The sequence below is a fragment of the Nyctereutes procyonoides genome, unplaced genomic scaffold (genome assembly GCF_905146905.1).
Source record: "Nyctereutes procyonoides isolate TBG_1078 unplaced genomic scaffold, NYPRO_anot_genome, whole genome shotgun sequence".
In the NCBI taxonomy this organism is placed as follows: domain Eukaryota; kingdom Metazoa; phylum Chordata; class Mammalia; order Carnivora; family Canidae; genus Nyctereutes; species Nyctereutes procyonoides.
The window spans coordinates 21,903,026-21,927,773 of NW_026575035.1; the positions used below are offsets into that span (position 1 = coordinate 21,903,026).

At 41.7% G+C, this 24,748-nt stretch overlaps 1 protein-coding gene across 5 annotated transcripts in view; it reads right to left on the reverse strand.

Moving 5' to 3' along the window:
• The window catches only part of LYN (LYN proto-oncogene, Src family tyrosine kinase), a 115,861-nt gene that overhangs the window by 47,545 nt on the left and 43,568 nt on the right, over nucleotides 1–24,748 (reverse strand). For 3 of the 5 annotated variants that reach the window (XM_055318380.1, XM_055318382.1, XM_055318381.1), the window contains exons 2-8: nucleotides 12,624–12,760; nucleotides 9,695–9,740; nucleotides 8,351–8,456; nucleotides 6,955–7,053; nucleotides 6,730–6,833; nucleotides 5,837–5,986; nucleotides 4,849–5,001 (exon numbers count right to left, since the gene is read on the reverse strand). In XM_055318380.1, the coding sequence (XP_055174355.1) occupies nucleotides 4,849–5,001; nucleotides 5,837–5,986; nucleotides 6,730–6,833; nucleotides 6,955–7,053; nucleotides 8,351–8,456; nucleotides 9,695–9,740; nucleotides 12,624–12,755 (790 nt within the window). In that variant the 5' untranslated portion in view covers nucleotides 12,756–12,760. Of the gene's footprint in view, nucleotides 1–4,848; nucleotides 5,002–5,836; nucleotides 5,987–6,729; nucleotides 6,834–6,954; nucleotides 7,054–8,350; nucleotides 8,457–9,694; nucleotides 9,741–12,623; nucleotides 12,761–14,686; nucleotides 14,702–24,748 lie in introns of those variants that run through there. The other 2 variants (XM_055318384.1, XM_055318383.1) reach the window with 2 other exon arrangements.

A 24,748-nucleotide genomic window follows, 5' to 3' on the forward strand; every position in this document is an offset into this window, starting at 1 on the left:
GCAATCCCACTTCTGTGTATGTACCCCAAAGAATTAGAAGCAAGGTCTCAAAGAGAAATTTGTGCATTTGTGCATCCATGTACATAGCAGCATTACTCACAACAGCCAAAAGGTGGACTCAACCCAAGCGTCTTTCAGAGGAGGATGAATGGATTAGCAAATGATGATATATACACATAATAGAATATTAGCTTTACAGTGGAAAGAAATTCTGTCACATGCTACAACATGGGTGAGCCCGGAGGACATGCTAAATGAAATAAGCAGGTCACAAAAAATGTACATACTTTATGATTCTGCTTATTTGAGCTATCTAGGCTGGTCATATTTATAGAGACAGAAAGTAGAATGGCAGTTGACAGGGGTTGGGAAGAGGGGGGAAAGGGGAATTGTTGGTTAAAGAGTATAGAAGCCAGTTTTGCAAGATAAAAAGAGCTTTGGAAACTGATTGTATGATGGGAATGTCCATGACACACTTAAAAATGGCTAAGATGGTAAATTTCATGTCAATGCATTTTACCACACTTACAAAATGATTAGCAAAATAAATTCAAATGAATTTCCACAAGATTTTTACCCTCTTTCAGTTTATTTTTTTAATTTATTATTTTTTTATTTTATGATAGTCACAGAGAGAGAAAGAGAGAGAGAGAGAGAGAGAGAGAGAGAGAGAGAGGCAGAGACACAGGCAGAGGGAGAAGCAGGCTCCATGCACCGGGAGCCCGACGTGGGATTCGATCCCGGGTCTCCAGGATCGCGCCCTGGGCCAAAGGCAGGCGCCAAACCGCTGCACCTCCCAGGGATCCCCCCTCTTTCAGTTTAAATCCAAGTAACACTCAGGATAGACAGTTACATATTTCCCAGTGCCTCATTTCTCCTGTCTTCTCAATCTGTTTCTCCTACCAGCTAGGCACATGCTAAAAAAAATGTTCTCTAACATCAGTGTGAACATTTAGCATGTGGACAGCGGAAGCTCATGAACAGGAAAGGGTGAGCAATGGGCAAGAGGATCTCGTATATCTGCATTTGGAAGCAGAGGTTTTCCTAACCTCAGAAGGACCAATGTGCTCAAGCTGCAGGTGACAATTTCAGCACTCAGGACAGAAGTTAGGGTGTACCCCCTGTTGTTACGCTAGCTTCACCCCTTTGTCAGTTTCTTTGGCATAGTCGGGCTGGCATATGTCACCTGCGAGCATCAACAAGTCAAAGCTGGCAAAGAGGTTACCATTCTACTTGCTAGTAATTCTCAAGACATGAGAGGACTAGCATAATCTCTTCTCCTCAAAGCAATAACTTCCCAGACTAGCAGATCTTATCTCTTATCTCTCCAGTGCAAATAGCATGTAGTTTGATGCCTTTATCCTGGCCTCGAAGCTGAACATGAGGAAGTTTGAACAAAACTCCAAATCATCATTTCATATGCAGGGTCACTGTTTTAGAGCAGATGACTAGACCCCAGTTAAGCTCCCTCTACCTTTCTCTTCAGGACAAGTATGCAATTCCTCTATTGGCAAATATTCATAGGCAGGTTTAACTGGATTATTTATAGTTTGAACTCATGATTGAAATTGGGGGAAATCCACTGAAATGTAGCTTCCAGTGACTATGGTCAAATACAGTAAAATAAAGATAATAAAATCAGAGTGCACAGAACCATATTCTATAGGAAACACATCAAGGTATATAATCTCATTCTCATATCAGCAGCTGAGGAGATAGTTGTTTCACATTTTACTGATGAGGAAACTGATGAGGTCAAATTAACTTGTAAATAGCTTATTAGCAAGCAAGCCCAGGTCTCAGGATGCCAGAGCAGCTGGCTTCTTCACTGCCTTGAATGACTTTGGGCAAGTGGTTCATCTGAGTCTAGTGTCTTTGTTTATCAAATAATGACAATAATTCCTAGCTCACAGGGTTACTGCCTTGAGTATGAGAGATAATGGATGAATATGTGCCTAGAAGGGGGCCAGTGGTCACTGTATAGCTTGGATTTTCCTTCTTCTCCTCCTCTTGTCCTTCTACTTCATCGTCTCCTCCCCACTCAAAGTCGCAGTAGATACAGGGAGGAAAGAGCACTCAGATGGCCAGAAGGAGAAGGCAGGTACCTGGTTCCCTCAGTGAGTCAGTAGGGTTGGAGAAGACACATTTGGGGGAGTGTGCCCTGAAGATGCAGCATCACTTACTACTTAGATACTATTCACATACAAAGGCATCACCTGAGCCAAATCATGGAAAAATCCAAATGAGGAACATTCCACAAAACAACCGACCCATGTTCTATAAAACGTCAGTGTCATAAAGGATGAAAAAGGCTGAGGGGCTGTTCCAGAATAGAGGATACAGAAGACATGTCAACTAAATGAAAATACCTGATCCCAGGGAGCTCAAGGGCATTACTGGGACAACTAGAGAAATTCTGGACCCTGTATTAGATAATAGTATGTATTGATGTTAGAGCTCCTAAACATGGCCAATGCATCGTGTAAGATAATGGCCCTGCTCTTAAGAGACACATATTTCAGTATTTAGGGGTGAAAAGTCATCACATCTGCAACTCACTCTCAAGTGATTCAACAAGAACAAGAAAAATTAAATATGTATGTGTGTGTATGTATAAAAGAGATAAAGCAAATATAGCAAATCACTAATTGGTGAACCCAGGTGAGGGTTTGCAATGTTTATTATACAATTCCTGCCCATATTCTGTGGGTTTCCAAAAAACATAAAGAAATAAATACAAATACCTCAGAAGAATAAAGAAGGTGGCTTTTTAAAAAATGAGCAGAAAACAGCTTGATGATTCCTCAAAAAGTTAGTAATAGAATTACCATATGACTCAGCAATTTCACTCCTAAAAGAACATATATACCCAAGAGAAATGAAACCATTTGTCCACACAATCGTACATGAATGTTCAAAGCAGCATTAGTCACAATAGCCAAAAGGCGGAAACAGTCCAAATATCCAACGACAGATAAATGGACAAATTATGGTATATCCATACAGTAGAACACTATTCAGCCATAGAAAAGGATGAAATTCTGACATATGCTACAACATGGATGAGCCTTGAGGACATCGTTAAGTGACAGAAGCCTGTCACAGAAGGGCAAATACTGGATGATTCTACTTACATGAGGTACCTAGACTAGTCAAGTTCACTGACACAGAAAGAAGAATGCCAGGGTCTAGAGGAAAAGGGAAATGGGGAATGACTGCTTCATGGGGACAGTGCTTCCTTTTGGGGTGATAAACATATTTTGGAACTAGGTGAAGGTGGTAGTTGTGCAACAATGTGAATGTAGTAAATGTCACAGAATCGTTTACTTTGAAATGACTGATTTTATGTTACATAAATTTTACCTCAAAAAACAGGGGGAAAGGCAGATAGATAAAGGGGGAGTTTGATATTATGACCTGGGCCACAGAGTGTGAACAAGCAGAGGCCGCATCTGGAGCACACACTCACACCCACGAATCTGCTGACTGGGATGGAGATGGCATGTCTCGTAGGCACTACCGACTGGTTCTGGAATATGCCAACCAAAATGAAGATAGTCAGGTTGTGTAATTATAATTTACCTGAATTCCATGATATGTTCACAGCATACTGTGTCAGTATCTGATGTATTTAAAAGATGCTTCAACTAAAGCAACAGTAACTGGAGAAAATTGGCAGTACTCTGATCCCAGAGGGCAGGATTTTAAAGGAGAAACCTCTCCCTCACAGACCCCTGGATGGGCAAGTGAAATGCCTATGTGACTGCAGCAGCCTCAGAGTCTAGTTTCTGCTCGGCTGGGACTGCATGTTATTAAAAGCTGCTACTCCTTCGTCTCTCTAGAAAATATAGTTGCTGTCAGTCACACAAAGCTACCACAGAAAGTGACCCAATAAGATGTGTATGACCTCACATATCATCCTTAACAAAAGCAACTGTATCCTCAAAGAGAACACGGGTTTTTTAAAAAAAAGGCTTTTAAAATTCTATCACAAAAGAAAAAAAATCACATTCACTGTAAAAACTTTAGAAAAGACAGATGGGGGAAAAGCCCCTGGAGAAGTCACTGCTCTAATTTCATTGTACCTCTTGTCAGCCTGAGAAGGCAGGACTTAACAGTAAGGAATGATTCATCAATGGTGGCACTTGGAGCATCTTTAGAAACTTTCTTGGTGAGAAATTGCAATAAATATGATGCTTCTTACTATACCCACTGGTAAGGACAATCCTCACCCGAATATAATTTTCCCTGAGAGGGAGGCAAATTTCCTGCACTTAAAATATGGTGATGAGAATCTGGTGATGAGAGAATCATGAACAAGTAGACAAAACAATCAGGAGAAAAACCCACTTTTTATTTTGAAAGAGAGTCACTACGGGGAGGAGAAATGAAATAGGTAAAGAGGATGAAGAGGTGCAAACATCCAGTTATAGTATAAATAAGTCACGGGGATGAAAAATACAGCATAGAAGAGATAGTCAATAGTATTGTAATAATGTTGTATGGTGATAGATGGTGACTACATTGCCCATGGTGAGCAGAGCACAGCATATAGAATTGTCCAATCACTACGTTGAACACCTGAAATGAATATAACATTATATGTCAACTATAATTCAACTAAACATTAAAAAAATTGTTTAAAAATGTTTAAAAAGAAGAAAGAGAATTACAATGAAGAAAGGCCAATGAAACCATTTTTGCAGGCCAGTTTTTCGTGCCAGGTGGGCAGAGCAAAACAAAAGAAGTGATGCTTCTGACATGGCTTAACGTTTGGCTGAGAAAATGGACAGAAATTGGCTTGAGCCCTTAACTCTCTGGTCGCCTCATCCAGAGCCACGCACTCACCCATCCAGACTTCCCCGAACTGCCCGGCACCAAGCCTTTTCACCAACTTGATGGATTCCCGTGGGATTTCCCAGGCATCTTTGTCCCATGGCTTTTGTGGTTTGGGGCTAATACATGCCTTCTCCAATCTTCTGCACAAGCCATCTGACTGCTCTAATTTGAAAGAGAAAAAAAAAGGTTAAGAAATGTCCTACTTTGTATTTTACTAGAATCTATGAAGAAATTTCGACTCCTAGTGTGATCATTTCCAGCTGGACGTAACCTAGAACCTAAAATCCTATGAGGGTACCTGTTGTCTAATTGTAATTTTGAAAATTCTTACTGGAAAGACAATACGTGATTAAAACACACTTGATTGTATCCATTAGTACCATTTGCAAACCTACCATGTGTATCCCCTCGGAGTGAGGAGCAGAAGTAAACAGTTCCTGCAGCTGCCCCCTACAATTGACTTTAACCCCACAGGGAATGAACATAAAGACTACCCATGGGTTTGGCTTCGCAGGGCTGAAACCCGTGGCACTGGAGACAGAGGACCATTGAATTGCCACTTGTAAATATTTTCTTCTTGTTATTCCTGTCTTCTTTTACCCAGACTATAGATTACTTTTACACACATATACACATATATATACAAAGACACAGAGCTGCAAATCTGCATTCTGATGCCAAATATTTAAAGATGTGTTATAAAAATATGCACTACGTGAAAAGAATATTCATCTTCCACTTCACAGTGTTAGAACATTAACTGTCAAACAGCATGGATGAGGTGGGAAGAGCTGGGATAATTATTCACTAAGATCAAATCTGACTGTAGATGCATAGTTAATTATAGATTAACTTAGAATCAATTTCAGAATATGATCCTCCAACTTCATCCAAAAGAAGTACGAGGTAGAAGAATTTTAATCTAAAAAAGTGCTTGACCCCCCTCCGGTTCACAAAAAATCTGTTTTGTCTTGGCCAACCTTCAATTTTCACTTACTTTGGTAATGTTTAATCATGTCGCTGATACAAGGAAAAGTGATTCGTGGAGAGATGTAATAACCCCCATTGTCCAGACTTCTAATTTTGTAGTGCTTAATAACATCACCATGCACAGGGTCATAATCTCTGACAGAAAGAGAGTAGCTTCCTGTGGGGGGAAAAAACACAAGTAAAGATTATGCTTGTATTTTGCAAGTAAGATCTGCTTTACCCAACACCATAGTCCACATTTTTGGCCATAAAACATGCAAAATGTAAATCAAGTATGCATGTACTGCATAATTTTAAGTCCTATAAAAAGTCTACCTGACAAATGAAGCTACCATGTTGTTGCTCTGAAGCTTACCAACATGTCACATTCCTTCTTCAGGCTAGATTTATTATTATTATTATTTTGCTGAATTGGAAAGTTATTTTGATTTTCTTCCTCTTAAAAATTTCAAGATTTACTCTTAATCATAGTGTAGGAGGCTCAGCAAACATAAAGCATGGTAGGAAATGGCCGTAATTAGGTCTGCTTTCTATGTCACTTTTAGTAGCAAAACTAATCATTTGAGTTGATTGTTATCAAACTACAACACTTTCACTACCAGCACATCTCTCTCTCTCTTTTTTAAGATTTTATTTATCTAAAAAAAAAAGATTTTATTTATCTATTCATGAGAGACACAGAGAGAGAGGCAGGCACACAGGCAGAGGGAGAAGCAGCCCCATGCGGACTCCATCCCATGACCCCGGGATCATGCCCTGAGCCAAAAGCAGACACTTAACCACTGAGTCACCCAGGCGTCCTCTTTTTTTTTTTTTTTTTTTTAATAAGAAATCTAGACTAAGTTTCCTAGAATGATTTCCTAAGTAGTGATTTATAAGAGGACTTAAACCACTTCCTACCTTTTAATGTTTCGCTTTCTCTGATAAGAAAAGCTCCAGCACTGTTCCCTGGCGCCAGAAGCTGCCTTTCTGCATCTTTCCTGGTTATATCCTTGAAAAACCACCTGAGAAGACATTTTCACATTTCATGGATGTTATGCTCCAGGGAAGGAAAAAGATAAGGAATGCAAAAGAAAGCCAGTGCAGCAAACAAAACCATCAAAGATGGCAACTGTAAGGACTCACTCTTCTGTTTCCAAGGTGTTCACTTTGGCTACATAGTTGCTGGGGATGAACCCTTCTCTCTTTGTTGAAAGAGATTTAGCTTTCCACCATTCTCCAAGTCTGGAATAGAAAGAGACATCAAAAAGTTTTTGTATGTAGGGGCATCTGGCTGGTTCTGTGGGTAGAGCATGTGACTCTTGATCTCGGGCTTGTGGGTTTGAGCCTTATGTTGAGTGTAGGTAGGGGTTACTTTAAAAAAAATGAAATCTTTAAAAAAATAAGTGTTTGGATCTAAGAGTCAAGAGCTGCAATAGCAGTTGTTTTAAGGTGTCTGTTTTTGGGGGTGAGGGAGGGTGGGAAGATCCCTGGAACCCCAGAATCCAGTGGGAAAATTCACTCCTTTTGCTGAAAAAAAAAATATGTGTAGAGACTCAGGCAAAGGAAAACAGCCTCACAACTGGGTCACTGTGCTCAGCGCTGCACACACAAGAGTTGGTGAAAATGGTTCCTATCTTGCAGAAGCAACATGTTTGTAATCTCTCCCAGGATATCTAAGAAATGCCGTAGGATCCTTACAGAAATAGGAGTCAAGAGAACAGTGAACCACAGCTCTGACGTCATAAACACCTTTGTTAAAACATCCCATTTCCATAGGGAGATGCTCGGTGATAAGAAATAGAAACCATAAAGCAATTCCAAGCAGGTAGGCTCATCCCCACGTTCTTGTCCTCAGCACGGAGTCAAGGAGGAGGCCAGGGCCAGGGAAGGAGACAAGAGTGGAGGGGTCCTCATGAGCCTCAACTATGATCTTCAAATTCCCCCACACAGTCAGGTTCCTGGAATGCAAGACTTGAAGGACAACCACAACTGACACCAGGCTGTGGCCTACTGGATGCCTATACTGTATTTGCATACACACATGCACACAACATTCTCATATCAACCCCAGTGACAGAGGTACTGCCGTTTCCATTTCATAAGTGAAGAAACTCAGGTATAGAGTTGAAGTGACTCGTCAAGATCGCACAGCTCTCAAGAGGCAGGGCCAGGATTAGGTCCAGGTTCCCATTCAGCCAGTAAGCGATAACTGTTCTTAACCACTTAGCACCTTGTACTTACTAAGGGGGCTCCCTCCTCCAACCCTGATTGGTGGGCCAGGATGACAATGTGTGCAAGACTAGGGGGAAATCCATATTCTCAGTACTGAGATCCTGTGGTCTGAGCCACAGGTCTGTGAGTCAGGACAAGAGGGCGGGAAGATCCCTTTGACCATATTCCTTCTACTTCCAAAGCCCTGCTAGCAGCAAGGAGGCTGCGAGGCTGGTTATTGCTGTGCTACTGGAAGCAAATTGAAGGGGACAGGACTCAGTGGCTAGAGAAAAGGGACAGCAGGCATAGTGTGCATGGGTGTACTTACTCCTCCAGGACTTTCATTTTCTCTCCTTTCTTGAAAGACAAGTCATCTGGATGGATGCCATCATAGGGGTACAAGGCTACCACGATGTCTCCTTGCTCCTCTGGATCTAAAGATGAAGGAGGAAAGGGAAAATTTTCAAGAATCCATCAATGGTAACATTTTAACAAGTCTTTATCAGGCACATAATGAATAATGAGTGTGTTTCCTGCCTAGTGGGGGCTCAGAGCCCACATGGTCTGCAGTAAGTAACATATTACACACACTGGATACAGTATATGTTATCTCCAATCATACAGACCCTACTACTATACTTAATTCCAGCTCTATATCTAAGAAATGATACAGCCATGTTCAGAGCAGGATTATTTGCAATAGCTAAAAAGAGATAACAAGGGTACCTGGGTGGCTCAGTTGGTTAAGCGTCTGCCTTTGGCTCCGGTGATGATCTCAGGGTCCTGGGATGGAGCCCCATGTCGGGCTCCATGTTCGGGGGGAGTCTGCTTCTCCCTCTCTCTCTGCTCTTCCCTCCCCACACAGGTCATGCTCACTCACTCTCTCTCTCTTCCTCAATTAAATAAAATCTTTAAAAATAATAATAATAAAAGGAGGAAACAATCCAAATGTTCAGTGACAAATGAATGGATAAACAAAATGTGGCTTGTACACAGATCAGAATACTATTCAGCTTTAAAATGGAAGGACATTCTGACACCAGCTACGACATGGATGAACCCTGCAGACATTACACGAAGTGAAATAAGCCAGACACGAAAGGGCAAAAACACGCTAAGATTCCATTTATTTGCGGTCCCTAGAGTAGTCAAATTCATTGAGATGGAAAGTATAATCGTGGCTGCCAGGGGCTGAAGGGAGTAGGGGAGCAGGGAGTTAGTGCTTAATTCGGACAGAGTTCCAGTTTGGGGTAATGATGAAGCTCCAGAGATGGATGGTGGTGCTGGCTGCCCAATGATGTGAGTGTACTTAATGCTGCTCAACTGGACACTAAAAATGGTTACAATGATATATTTTATACTACATGTATTTTCTGTCAAGATTTAATTTATTTATTCACGAGAAACACAGAGAGAGGGGCAGAGACACAGGCAGAGGAAGAAGCAGTTTCTCTGCAGGGAGCCCAATGCAGGACTTGATCCCAGGACCCCGGGATCATGACCTGAGCCAAAGGCAGATGCCCAACCACTGAGCCACCCAGGTGACCCCATGTATTTTTCTACAATGAAAATATAAACAAGAATACCCAAGCTGACTACCTTATAGCATCTCTAACAGTAAAGAAAGGGGGAAAAACCCAAAAAACCCCACTGTGTTGCCATGTAAACATACCTTTAGTTTGAAACCTCTGTCCTGGTAAAAGCTGAGATTCTGAAACCTAGGAAAGAAGATTTGTTAGGAAAAAGATTTTCATGTTTAGCTTTTCTTACTCACATTCATGTTGTACATTATATCACTTTTCTCATGGTAGCAAATAAGGCTTAGAATGGCTAATTTAAGAAGCCAGGAAGAAGAGGAGAACAGAGAAAGCATGTTGCCGAGCTGTGTCCCCACCTACACAGTTCAGAGACAGGGCTCTCCCTCCTGAAAGCAGGCAATTTGCCTGAGGTGGCGGGAAGTGAACAGGTACAGGCTGGAGTCTGAGCAGGGAAGCCAAGCACCAGGGACAGCAGAGCAGAAGACAGGGATGGTCCTCTCCAGGACCCCCAGTTTACCCAGGACTGATCTCCACGTTTCCCAGACTTGTTTAGAAATAAAACCAGTCAGGCCTCTGTCACTAGCAGCTGAGAACAAGTCCTGAGGGATCCAGGCTTCCTGAGGTTGACCCTGCTTCTGTCAAGGGGACAGATGGCGTCCCCATTACTTTGGCTGGGAGGTGAATTAGCAGGAAGGATCTGTGGGACACAAAGCCACCTTAATGATCTCTTAAATCAAATTCCTTTTTCTCTCAGTGATCATGGGGAGGAGGTAAGAAGTCATGGGCCCCTTGTAAGGAAAGTACTGTCCAAGGCCTATGCCCACAAATCTTATGCAACTTTTCCTTTTGATTAAGTGACTGAATGGAATGAGGCAAAAACAGTTTGCACTGAAATTTAAATTTCTTTCTTTCATTTTTTTGAAATTTAAATTTCTGCTGAAAGTTAGCCCATGATAAAATCTCTAATTACAAGGTCGGGCCAGCAGAGGAGGGGGCATGACTGCACGTCCCGGTATCAGAACATCGTGAGTCCGTGTTATCCTTGAATACTTACTTTAAGAAGTTCTAGACTGATATTTTTAATCATGTGGATTTGCATAATTACGATACATGATCAATTACAAATGGTTTAGAGGAAATAATTAGAAGATGAAAAACTAATTAAATCACTTTGAAAGCAGCAAGCTGATTTTCAAATACCAAAGAGTCTTTAATTTGCAAACGGGCTTTTTAGAAGCCCAAAATACATATATGCAGCTCATCTGCCATGACTCTCTCTTTAAAATGTCTTTTCCTCGGGGTGTTGTTGCATTCCATCGATTCCACCTCACCGGCTCATCAGAGCTCCTCTGACACCAAGCCAGGGTGTGTGCATTTTTGGCACATCTGGCCACAGATGGGAGTGTTATCCGTGGCCATGGGCTAAGGCCAAGCTAATGGGCTCAGGAAACAAGGGCATCTTTAACCACAGAAGGCACAGACTAAAACACAGCATCCATGAGGGAGTCGCAATATTGCAACCTTGTTTACCATTTCTGCTTTCCAACTCAATTTTTTCCAACTCTCTTTTACTCTTAATAGGAATAAAAATGGTAAGTTTATATGATTTGCCTTTGTTTTTCTGAATAAAGGGCATGTTTGTTCATCATTTCAAAAGAAAATTTGGGTTCAAAATATGTAAAATGCCTAGTACAGGAGACCAGATTCTTTTAATGAGATGTCTTAAAATCTATCATAAGAAAACTGTGTGTAACTCCAATTCCTTAAATCATTTTCTTTTCTATTAATTATGTTTACACAATATAGTTCTACACTTATACTTGTTTAGGTAACGTTTTAAAGGTTTTTATAGGTATTTTAGGTATTTATCGTCACTAAATTGTTAAAGTTATAGCCATACATTTTGAGTTTTCATATATATAATTATAACATTAATTTATCTAACTAGAAACATTGTGTACAATAATAGCAATAATATATTCACTCTTCATCTTCACTTCTTTTATAGAAGGCCAACAGTGACTTCAAAATTTCAACAGTGGCATGAGACTTTGACATAGCTCATAGTGACAGGATAATCGGGAGTGGTGGGAAAGAGCTTGTAGAAGGCTTGGTAACAATAATATACTTCTCTAATGCCAAGGCATTATACTTAAAACATGTCAGGCTGGAGACAACCTGAAAATTGTTAATAAAGGCATTGGGGCTAATTTGAAATAGGCTGCTTCCAGCTTAAATGCTTAGGAATTCTATAAAAACTCGGCTATAGGAATTTATACATATATAAATTCCTACATTTCCTATTTAATATATATATATATATATAAGATAGATGGAAAGGACAAAAGATCTTAAATCTGAAATAAAGTGAATTTAACATACCAACTATTAAAAGCTCGGTTTCTCTTCTTCATGAAACTGGAAAGTATTAGGTCTTTCTTTGCCCAGCATTTCCCAACTTCATTGAACAGCATATTACACATATAAAATTTCTGGTATAGATACTTTAATGTCCAAGGTCAGGGGACAGAATTAGCTGTGCGTTTTTTTTTTTAATCTTTCAATTCTCTATAATAAGTCATGACAACTTCAGAATCTGTACGGTTTGGAATTAACTGAAGAATGACAAGATACAGGATAAAATGTGATATGCCAAGGGGCATATTAGCACTTATTTTAGTTTCCAATTTGAATGCAGAATTTCCTTTTGCTCCCAGACCACTGCGCTAATCTCACCACTTATCCTAAGTCACAGGAGTTCAGATAAATAGATTTATCTTTATATATAAAGAGTGGGTCTTTGCACCAGCAATATGAAAGATGATTTTCTTTACATATGAGAGGAGGATCAAAGGCCCTTTCTTGTGTAATAAGTGGCCTGGTTATCTCGAGAATGTCTACAAACTCTTTAAAGGATTAAGTTATAAAGCATATCAAAAATTATTTGAGGCCCGAGTGATGGATCTGATTTTTTGCATGCACACGTTACAGATTTGGCGTTTAAATTACGCAGCCATGCTTTGATCCTGCTGTGGGAATTCTCCCCTGAGACTATCTACTTACTGGCCTTTGCTGTTTATTGGACGTTGGATCTCTCACATAAATAGTTCGGTCAGTATTACGTACTGGTTGAGTCTTCAAATCTATTCCTTCGTCATTCAGATTGTCTTTCCTTTTTGATTTTATACATCCCATATTTCCTGTAGGAATATAAAAGCAACGACATCGTTTTACCATTTTAGAACTGGCTTCAAGCTACCAAAATATCTCTATTAATAAAGAATCAAAAGAATACATTTTCCTTCTTTATTATAGATAGCTTCACAAACTCAAAGGTGAATACTGTTCACCTACCCATTTGCTTGTTCATTCATTCATTCACTCATTCATTCAACAACGACTTCTTGAGCACCAATTCCTGCTCTAAAGAGGGTCATATTCTTGTGGCAGAGATTTGTGATTGAAAATTACATTACAGTGTGGCGAGTCAATGCCAGAGGACACACGGGACCTAGGAAAGGGCACCTAACTCAGACAAGTGGAAAGAAAGGTCACCAGGGGAAAGTCCTGAAGGAAATGCTCTGTGAGTCAAAATGGGAGGGATGCCAGTCACATGGCAAAGTCAGTAAGGGGATTCCAGGAAGAAGGAACTTCACATGCAAATACTGATCCTGAGATAGCGTGGCCGCTTCAGGGAACTGGTTCATCTTACTCTTTCAGGGAACAGGGTCAAGCTGATCCCTTCAGGGAACTAGTTCTACAATGAGAATGGAAAGGGAGGCACACCTTGTGTGCCAGGCTGGAGAGTTGGTTTTCTTACCTTGTCATTTCACCAGGACATAATGTGCGAGGTGAAGTGAGGGGTCTTGAGGCCCTAGAGGTGAGCATGATTATGAGCTGGATAGCACAGAACCTGGCTCTGATCGAACGTGGCTTGGGGCCTGGGAACATGGTGGTGGCCTTCACCAAGATTGGAAATAAAAGAGGAGAGACACGGCAGAGGCCATGCTGGGAAGTGCACCCAGATGATGAGATCCAGTGGGCTTAAAGGGAAGGTATGGGAGTGTGGAAACCAGGAGAGAGGGTGGAGCTAGTGGCACAAATGATGGCATCAGCAAGCCATGACCATGCACAATACTTTGGAAGAAGAACCGTGGACAGAAGGGACTCAGGCCTGACCAGTGCAGAATGAATGACATCACCATGCTTCTGAATGCTAAACTCCTTTATTTATTTCTTCGATTAGTACTAGGATGTACAGAGAACTGTACCACACAAAGCACTCTGGAGACTAAAGAGATGATTTCAAAAATTGAAGTCAGATATGAATCTTGCCTCACAGTATCTGTACATTAAAAACAAAAAAAAAATCTGTTATGATCTGCTTTAGAAGGTTCCATTGGGCAGTGGTTCCCAAAGCTGAAGGAACACAAGAATCATCAAACTCAACAGAACAGATTCCCTGGACACATTCCAGGAAATTCCTTGCGGCCCAGTAAAGGGCCGCAGGGCGGGAGGGAGGGGGAAGGGAGGCAGGGAGGGCGGGGGGGGGGGGGGGGGCAGTAATCTGTGGAATTCGGAAACACTGCCATTTGGGGACCACTGCCTAGAACTTTAGAGGAGGGAAAGATGATTCGGAGTTTGGGGGAGGAAGTGGTGGGAATCAGGAAATAACTCCCAGGGGAGGAATTGTTCTAAGCAATCTCAAGATCTCTGAACTGTCAAACTGTCATCCACAGGGCACCACAGCCACAGCTCATCTCTGCAGCTTGTCCTGCAGGCTTCTAGTTGGCTGCTACCTTCAACTTGTTTTATCATCTCATTTTGGATATATGAAGCCTCTAAAGGACAGTCACACCTCTTTCTGAAACTAGTGAGGTGCAGTTCCCAAAATAAAGGGGAAGCAAGTACTTCTTTGATTCAAAACAGCTCCCTTTTTATAATATGCTAAAGTTTCTGCAATGGAGGAGGGTTTTTTAATTGACCTGTAAATAAGCAAGAGAGGTTTTACAGTTGATAAGTAAATAGGCAAGTTCTTTTTCACCAGTCTTAACTTCCACTCCCTCCCCAAAAGCTGTGTTTCACTGATCGTCCACAAAGATGCTATACAAGGAGGGAATACGGACCTGGATGAGGCCTCACAGTGCCCACCGCTGAGCACGCAGCCAGGTCCAGGGGAAGGCCCTGGAGGGTCCTCTCCTCCACCCCTCACTCCTCGAGGCACCCTGCTTCCCCCTCGCTCTGACCGCACCCCCACCCCCACCCCCACCGAGCCTCTGGCTGCTTGCACTCCCACTGCCTGGCCAGCTGCCCTACTCCGTATCTCTCTTTGTCTCTGTCTGGCTATCTCTCCCCGTGTCTCTGTATCTGTTTGTCTCTCTCTCCTGCTTTCCTTCTCACTGTCTCTCTGTCTCTCTCTCCCACCCTCTCCAGATCTAGACACAATGTTACCTGCCCAGACTGGTCTTCACTAATGATCCTACTGGAAAGATCACCCTTCTGTCCATTCCTCAGGCTTTATCTAACTGTGACTGACATCCCATTACATACTGGTTAATTCATGGTCAGCCCCCACCAGAATTGAGGCAGAAGGGGAGCTCCCAACCTGTTTCTTTCTTTTTAAGATTTTATTTATTTATTGGACAGAGAGAGAGCAGAAGCAGAGGGAGAAGCAGAGGGAGAGGGAGAAGCAGGCTCTCCACTGATCAGGGAGCCCAATGGGGGCTCACTCTCAGGACCCAGGGATCGTGACCTGAGCCAAAGGCAGATGCTTAACTGACTGAGCCACCCAAGTGCCCATCCCAGACTGTTTCTTCAGGGCAGTATTCCCAGCAGCTACAGGCAGCTACACAGTGTCTGTGCAGAACAGGTATGCAGAGAATAAGCGCTGCAAGAATGAATGGATGGAGCAGCTCTGGCTGCTACCGTCTGCCTTTTTTTTTTTTTTTTTTTTTTTTTTACCGTCTGCCTTTGTACATGCTCATCGTGACTCCTCTTCAAAAGGCGGATGAGAAAAAGGAAAGGAGGTGAAATCCACCTCAGTTGTTTTAAAAGACACAGAAACCTCTATAAGAACAGAAGTTAGAGGAACAAAATGATCAGGAAAATCCGTAATGTGTAGTTAGTCTGGATACTTTGAAAAGCACAGAGGGTAGAGGGTGATGTCCGAACGATTCCATGTTAAGAGACTAAAGAAACACAATGGGTAAACCTTGAATAAATCCTGGATGGGGGGCAGGGGTGGAGGAGGACACAGTTGGGATAATTGGGGAAATCTGAATATGTTTGAACATAACATTAGGGAGTTGTTGGATTTCATAGGTGATATGATGACAGCACTGTGGTTATGTAAAAGAATGTCTACATCCTAGGTTATGGGTACACATACACATGTATGCAGGGATGGAGTCTCATGTGTCTGCAAGTTACACCACTTTGGCCAATATGAGAAAGAGAAGGGAGTGGGGAGACAAATGTGGCATAATATTAAAAAATCAGTGAATCTAGGTGAGGACAGACAGTCTATTTTTTTTCCTGTGGCTTTGTTATTTTCAAAACAAAAAGTTGGAGGAGAGAGAAAATAAGGGGATATTATATTACTTTTTTTCATGAAATTGTTCAAAATATTAGAAACCCCTGCAGTGTGTGTGTGTGTGTGTGTGTGTGCACGCACGCGCACACAGGGGATACATTCAGAAAAATACTTTAAGGGGTATTGTTTCTATATCATGCTAAGTAGTGCGGACTTGATTTCAGCAGGAAGCCATGGAAAGTTTTTTTTTTTTTTTTACCCAGGGAAACAATCTGATGAGACTACTCCTTCCCAGAGAGAACCCTGTAGGAACAAGGGTGAGGAGAAGAGAGCTGAAAAGGGAACATCTGTGACCCACACCTCTGAGGGCATCCGGACAAAGAGACCATGGTGACTGTCCAAGGGCAGTGGCTCTGGGAAGAAAGATGAAGGAGGGAAATAGAAGGCAGGTGGATGTGTGAGGGGTGGTGACAGTCCAAAGATGATCATTTCTTGATGCTTATTTCGTAATTTCCCCTCCCCTATCACCAGGGATAATGGAGAATCAGTGCATGGGCCACAGATGGAAACAACTGCAATAGTGCTCCACATGGAGATACCATCCTTGGTCCTTCAGGCCGAGCTGCCCACCCAGCAGGAGCTTTGTGTTGGGGCCAGTCTGGCAAGAAAGCTCAGAGAGCTCCTTGTTGTGATATGGGGATGAACTCACACCGGTCTTACAAATTCCTTATGCCATGGGAAGATAACAGAAAGACAGAAGATACAGTGTACCCCCAATAAAAACTGAGAAAGTGATATGAGCCACACTTTACAATGACTCACATCTTAGGATTTTTTAATTAAACATTTATGATTTTCTAAGCATCTCATTTACTGCTTGAAGGAAGCCTATGACACAGGTGTTATTAACCCATACACTGAGAGGTCGTATAACCAGTTCCAAAGGCACAGCACCGGGGAATGCTGGTGCTGGGACTCACACACACACTTTTTTAGCTGAAAGTCCATGCTCTGCCATTTTGCCATTAGATGGCTATCTTGAAACTTGTGCTTTATTTACTTCCTAATGATGCTGAATGAAGGGATTATTTTTATAGCTTGCTTATTTCTCCAAAGGACTTGAAATGCTTTCACAAAAAAGACAATAATGAGTTTTTAAAAATGAAAACAGGAAAGCTGAGCCAAGGAAAAGAGGAGAATGCAGATGTGGCAACAGGGTAGGTACCAGATTTGCTATAGCAGGTTTTCTGGCAGGAAGAGCAAGAGTGCAGGGTGAGTGACGGTGCTTTCACAAAGGGAAGAGGAAGTAGACTGGGCTAGTCACAGGAGGGAAGGCCCCAGCACAGATGCTAAGGTTTCTAATGATGGACTTTACATTAGATCTTATGGGTGATGTAGTTGGCAATATTTTCATTTTTTTAAGCAGTAAATGAAGGCACAATTTCATATGTGGAGATTTAATAATGATAGTAACTGGGGGGGGGGGTTAACATGCAAATACAGCCCTGGGATACTCATCACATGAGCTTGACTACATGGTCTCAAGAGACACAAACAGCTGGGCAACCATTGCTCACAAACGGGCATCCGCCCCCACATCCAGGAAATGGGAGGTGGGTAACTTTTCTTTCCAAAAATGTCTGTCTGTCACTGGAACAAATACCCACTGGCTGGCTTATCCTCACTTAAGGGCCTTAGAACACCAACATTCTTTAAAAAAAAAAAAAGATTTTGGAGAAAAGACTAAGTATGAGTCCTCATTCATCACCTTGCCATCTGTGGTCAGATCCAATAATGCCTTACAATTATCCATGTATTCAACAAAGAAGCAACAGTCCACTTGGAATTCTACTTTTGGGGATCAGATTTGTTCTTTTTTTCCCCTCTAGCTTAATGCAGTTATAATTGACACATGACTTTGTGTGAATTTAAGGTACATAACATAATGATTTCATATACTACATATTATGAAATGATGACCACAATGCAGTTAGCTAACACATACATCACTTCCCATGGTGGTCAGGTGTAGTTTGTTTTTATGATAAGGACTTTTAGAGGATTTGTTCCTGAGATACACTTGAATAGGGCTCAAGGATGTTCATATGATTGTTTTGTGTATTATATAAAAAGATCATCTAGACCTCCATCAATTGGAGAAAATTCATTAAATTGGATCAAACTGATGTATTCTGAGAGTAGGGTGAATTAAAAGAGATTTGCATAATTTGGGCATTCTTGATCACCAATCATTATTGATTGATTGATATACATAGTTATGCACATGTATCCTTACGAAAGGGTATCTACATATCCACAGAGAAAGAGTCTGAGAGGATACCCACCACCATGTTGGTTAGGTTCTAAAGGCCACTTGTAAGGTAAAAGATCCTATACAGAAATTTTCTCTTAGAAATTCCTAAGGAAGATACTAAAATTTATAAGATATTGTGGAGTAAGGACTGTAGAGTTGGCTTGCTGACCTCAAATCCTGGGTTCATCAATCATTAACTGTGTGATCTTGGGCAAGTTGCCAAACCTCTCTGTCCTTCAGCATCCTTCTGAAAAATGGAGATGACTTTATCTGGCTCAATGTATTGTTACAGTGATTAAATCCATTAAATTATGAATATTTGTAAAGTGCTTAGAAGTATACTTAAAACAGCACACAGTAAGAGCTAAATGTATGTGCGTTAAACACATAAATAAATGCCATCTAAATGCTAGTTTTCCCTCCAAAAGTGCGAGAGAAACACTCCTGTTGATAAGAAGCACAGCACAACCCCCCAGCCCCACCCCAAAGAGGGAATAGTAGGAGCACATCCCCTGTCCCACCTGCAAGGTGGCACCCAGGCTACTGAGATCATATAAATGAATGCACATTTTCTTCCTCCCCCCACCTCCTCTATTTTGGGCAAGCACCTTATATACTACACCAACTCTGCTGTATACTTTGGTATTACTGGATGACCTGAATGTGAATGTATGCATTACTCTGTAATTAAGGAGTGGGGAAAGAAGCTGTTCAGTGAGAGAGGTTCTTAAGTTTGCACATTACATATGTTTTTGATAATATTTTGTTTGTCATAGATTTCCTAAGCTTAAAAGGTAAGCTTATGGGGTACCTCCCATATATTCTATTTCAACCTATATTTTTCAACGTGTAGTTCAAGTCCATACAAATCACCTTCCTGACTGCTACATAAAAATTCTGAGATCACTAATTTCTTATATTATCAGATCTCAGTGAGATGAAAAGTAGGAAACTAGATGCCACTTCCCCCTATGAAAGCTGAATCCATGTTTTAACAATTCCATGCAATCTTAGATCTTAACATTTAAAAACAAAGTTACTAGAATTTAACCCCTCAGAACCTCAGTTTCTAGCCATTACAAAAGAAACTGTGGTGGTATCACGTTTTGTTTTTACTATGACTCGTAAATTTTCTCTCTTTATTCTAGCAGCCACCAAAAAGAAACTAAAAACTTTTGGCAGGGGTGTTAAACTTCACCACAAACTGACTGCTTTCATTTGCCCTGAGCATTCCCAGTAGCTCTGAAATCTTCCTGCTATGTTATCGACCTCTTGCCTGACCTTGCAATATGAAGCGGTCATCCTGGAGTTACTAGAAATGCTTATGGGGGTAGGGAAGAAAGAGAAGAACATATAATTACCTACTTTGCACCTGGCATTGCCCAGACAAGGAAAGCAAAGGCCTGATGTGAATTTGTGCCAGGTTATCAAAGGTCTTAGTAAAAGTGGAGCTTGGGCCATAGGATTCAGAGCTGCACTTTACCCACCCAAACCCTTGCTGCCTCTCTGGGGAGTGAGTTTTATCTCTAAAATAGTGAGTTTAGAAAAACGAGACCAAGAGAAAGGAAGTCCCAAGGACTAAAGGATGGGTGGTAACCAGTAACCATCCCAAACAAAAGTGATCTTGAGCTTCCAAAATTGGCTGGGTTTGGTTCAAGGGTCATTCATAGGAATGAATCCCTAAAATAATGTCCTCCAATGCCTCGCGCTTGCATTCCAGGACCAGTAATTTAAATCAAGAGCCTTACTTTGGGAGCCCAAATCAAAGCCTTTTTGACACACTTTGATTGTTTTCCTTCTCACTTTACTTTCAGGAATGAGACATCAGAGATGTTTTCAAAGAAACAAAGTCTAGGAAAGAGTTGTCATGTTTTCTTCAACCTACCAGAGAGCAAATGGGTCAGAGAAGCCTCAGAGGTAGGTTCAGACCAGCAGAGGAGGAGAAAGCTCCAGAACCAAACTCACAATCAACTCCATCAGTTCCTACCTTAAGCAGCTTTCTTTTTTTTTTGCCAATTTTCCTAAATTCCTTTTGAAAAAGATAGAATTGAAAAAGGTATAGCCAGGGATCCCTGGGTGGCTCAGCGGTTTAGCACCTGTCTTTGGCGTAGGGCGCGATCCTGGAGTCCTGGGATCGAGTCCCACGTCGGGGTCCCGGCATGGAGCCTGCTTCTCCCTCCTCCTGTGTCTCTGCCTCGCTCTCTCTCTCTCTCTCTCTCTCTCTCTGTCTATCATGAATAAATAAATAAATAAGTCTTTAAAAAAAAAAAGAAAAAGGTATAGCCAGACTCTCTTTACTTAAACAACTAAGATTTCTCTCCTTTTTGTGGCATGATAATAATTTTCGAACCTTCTCGGTATTTTTCTTGTATGAAGTCTCCCAGAAAACCATTGTTGGCACAGTTAGTAAGCTGGTAACCCAGGTTCTCCTGGGTCCAGACCCTGGCATTGACCAGCCTCTAATATGAGGTCCTTAAGGATTAAATACCACATGTAGTGGGAACAGTGTCTTGGAGCAATTAAGTCAATGTCGTTTTGGTATCTGGCAATCCCAGCTCCTGGTGTTCCCCTGGGTTCCATATTAAGAGCAAATCCTTGACAACTCAGATCACAGGGATGCTCTAGGATGTGGATTATCATCTCGTGACGAAGGTTGCCCCCACCCCCAGAAGGGAGGGCGGTGTGCTTTACAAGCACTTCTTGAGTTATAGAAGGTGAGAAAGAGGAGCCTGAAAGAAGCATTACGAAGAATAAGAGTGGGGTAGAACATGTGCCCAAGGGGGCCACCCCCTACCCACTTTTACCATTAAGGGCCAACTGGGAAAGGCAATGGATGGAGTGGGAAGTGGCTTTTAGAACATCTAGTAGTTTGGGGCACCTGGGTGGCTCAGTGGTTGAGTGTCTGCCTTCGGCTCAGGTCGTGATCTCTGGGGTCCTAGGATCGAGTCCCACATTAGGTTCCCCGCAGGGAGCCTGCTTCTCCCTCTCCCTGTGTCTCTGCTTCTTTCTGTGTGTCTCTCATGAATAAATAAGTAAAATCTTAAAAAAAAAAAAAAGAACACCTAGTAGTTTTATGTCTGTACACTTAGAGCCAGCCTGGAAGAGTTGGTAGATCTGGAATATTTGCTGCCTCCCTCTTTGCTTCCCACCTCAAACAGGATGAATGAAGCACAAAGGGAGGCTGTCAGCCTGTTGAAGGTATAAGGGGCTCTGGAATTTTCCGAGTGTCCTGATGTGATCCACTCTCCACAATCAGCAGTGCCCAGTCATATGTCAGCAGACATACAAAGACCATGAAGAGAATCTGTGGCTTTTTTTCTCCCAAAATAGCACAACAGAAATGCTGTATTGACTTAAGAATTTACTAATCTTAGACGGGAGCAGAAGAAACGTGAAGGTCGAAGATCCTATCTTAAAGAAGTGGCAGCATGATGGGGAAAAAAAACCCAAAAACCTAAATTGGAAAAAACTCAAACCCTGCTGGTAAACTTAAGGTTGCTTTACTACCTACTGCTATTCAAAGGGATGAAGAGAGATAATTAAAGAATGTAAAGTCTTCTTTTCTCATTGTTTTTGCACAGCCAGATTGCAGTGTGTACATTCTGCAAGCAAAATGCACACAACATTCAGAGGACTCTGGAATTACATAGTGATGATGGTTTTACAACCTTGGGAGTATATTAAAACTCACTGAATTGTACACTTTAAAAGGGTGAATTTTTTTATAGATTTTATTTATTTTAAAGATTTTATTTATTTATTTAGGAGAGACACAGAGAGAAAGAGAGAGAGGCAGAGACACAGGCAGAGGGAGAAGCAGGCTCCTTGCAGGGAACCTGATGTGGGACTCGATTCTAGAACTCCAGGATCACGCCCTGGGGGTGAAGGCAAACACTCAACCGCTGAGCCACGCAGGCATCCCTAAAGATTTTATTTATTTATTCATGAAGGACACACAGAGAGAGGCAGAAACATAGGCAGAGGGAGAAGTAGGCTCCCGGTGGGAAGCCCAATGCGGGACTCCATCCCGAGACCCCGGGATCACGACCTGAGCCAAAGGCAGACACTCAACCACTGAGCCAACCAGGCGTCCCTAAAAGGGTGAATTTGTGGTATGTATCAATAAAAAATTAATTCAAAAATATGCTCCCTCTTACCCCCCAAGGGAGATTCAGTGAGGTATGGCTGGCTTCCTCTTCATTCAATTTTCTTGATGTTTCTGTGATCTGATCTGATCAGATGAATCTGACACATTTGAATTTACTTTATGTTTGCCAATGTCCTTATCTGGTTTGAAAGCATTTTTTTTTTATTATATGCTGTGATACACATAGCAACAGTAAGATCCAGCTGTAACATGAATGTATAGCACAAATAATGTTAAGCCGATACTGAGATATTCTGAAATAATGATGCACAGAAAGAGCAAATTCACTGCGTATATCAGCACTTTAATAAGCCAACACAGTTTTAGTCACGGTATTTATTACAGTGAGTCCAGAAAAGACAATTAAAGAGGTAGGTGAGGATTCAAAAACCTGAACGTTTGGAATCTAGAGCAGATATGCTGAAGGGGAATTTGACTCCTGCCTGGAAGAGGGCAGTGGATAACGACAAGTGCAGCAAATTAGGCATCGGGAAGCAGGGCTGCAAGGTCCAGCCGTGACAGACCTGTAATTATGGACAAAACCACTTTCTTCTCTGGGCTCTAATTTCCTCACCATGAAATGAAATGGTTGAGCCTAGCATGAGAGAGTAAAGGATACTATCTTTACCTTGACAATTCGCATTAAAGTCCTTTAAGATGTGTGTACTTCTTAGCATTCCACTCGTAGCAATACGTTGTTTCTATGAAAACAACTGCTCAGTTACACAAAGCTCTGTAAAAAAGGATATTTATTGTGCAGCTGTTTGTTGTGGGGCAGCTTACTTTTACGACCGTGTATTAGTTGAAGTGGCTTTAATAGCTTAAGGGAATAAAGATTTTTATCAAAAGTAATTGTTTTAAAGCTTTTGAAAGTTTGTATTAATGGCTTTTAAGAAATGTTCTTTTTTTTTTTTTAAGCAGGGAGGGACAGAGGGAGAGGGAGTGAGAATCTTTTTTTTTTTTTTTTTTAAGATTTTATTTATTCATGACAGACACAGAGAGATAGAGAGAGAGGCAGAGACACAGGCAGAGGGAGAAGCAGGCTCCATGCAGGGAGCCCGATGCGGGACTCGATCCTGGGACTCCAGGATCACGCCCTGGGCCGAAGGCAGCGCTAAACCGCTGAGGCACCTGGGCTGCTGGGGAGTGAGAATCTTAAGCAGGCTCCATGCCCAGTGCAGAGTCTCACATGGGGCATTCAAAAAGATATATGCACCCTATATTTATTGCTTCATTATTTACAATAGCCAAGATATGGAAGCAAATGAAATGTCCATCAGTGGATGAATAGATGAAGAAGTGGTACACACACACATACACACACACACAGAGGAATGTTAGCCATAAAAAGGAATGAGATCTCGCCATTTGCAACAGCATAGACAGACCTAGAGTGTATTATATGTTGAGTGAAATAGTAAGTCAGACAGAGCAAGACAAAGACCATATGACTTCACTTATATCTGGAATCTAAAAAATGAATGAACAAACAGATATAGACTCATAAAACTGGTGGTTACCAGAGGAGAGTGGGAAGGGAGATAGGCAAAACAGGTGAAAAACATTAAAAGTTACAAAATTCCAACCATAAAGTGAATAAGGAAAATAGGTTAAATAAATAAACAAATAAATAAATAAAGTGAATAAGTCATGGGGATGAAAAGTACAGCATTGGAAATACAATAAACAAGAGAATCTGAACCCATGGCCTAAGATCTTTCAAACACTGATAATCCGTGGAAGTAAAGAATTTGGAGTGGCTGCAGCTGGAGTCATTGTCTTTGCTAAGAATTTAAACAGAAATAAATTGTCAATCACAAAGATTCTTAATAGACATAAGGAAATCGGCCCAACATCCAGGAGATGCACTTAAGTGGGCTCTGAAAAGACAGCAAGGGCTCTGTCAAGTGTCTCAAGAGGTGACAGCCACTCAGGCCATGTGAACATAAGAGGCAGTGGCCCCTTGTCTTTGACACCTAGCAAAGTTGGAAGGACTCAGGGAAGGAAGTTGGAGGTGGAAGAAAGTGGCTATGCAAAGGTCCTGTGCTGGAATGAGGAGAGGGGCAGAAAAGGATCTGGTATGGCTGATGGGAAGCAAGCAAGCAAGGGGATGGGAAGAAGAAAGGCCGGGGTCGACACTCTTATGTTCAGTGTGCTGATGACAAATATGCCAGAGATGGGTGCTGATGACAAAT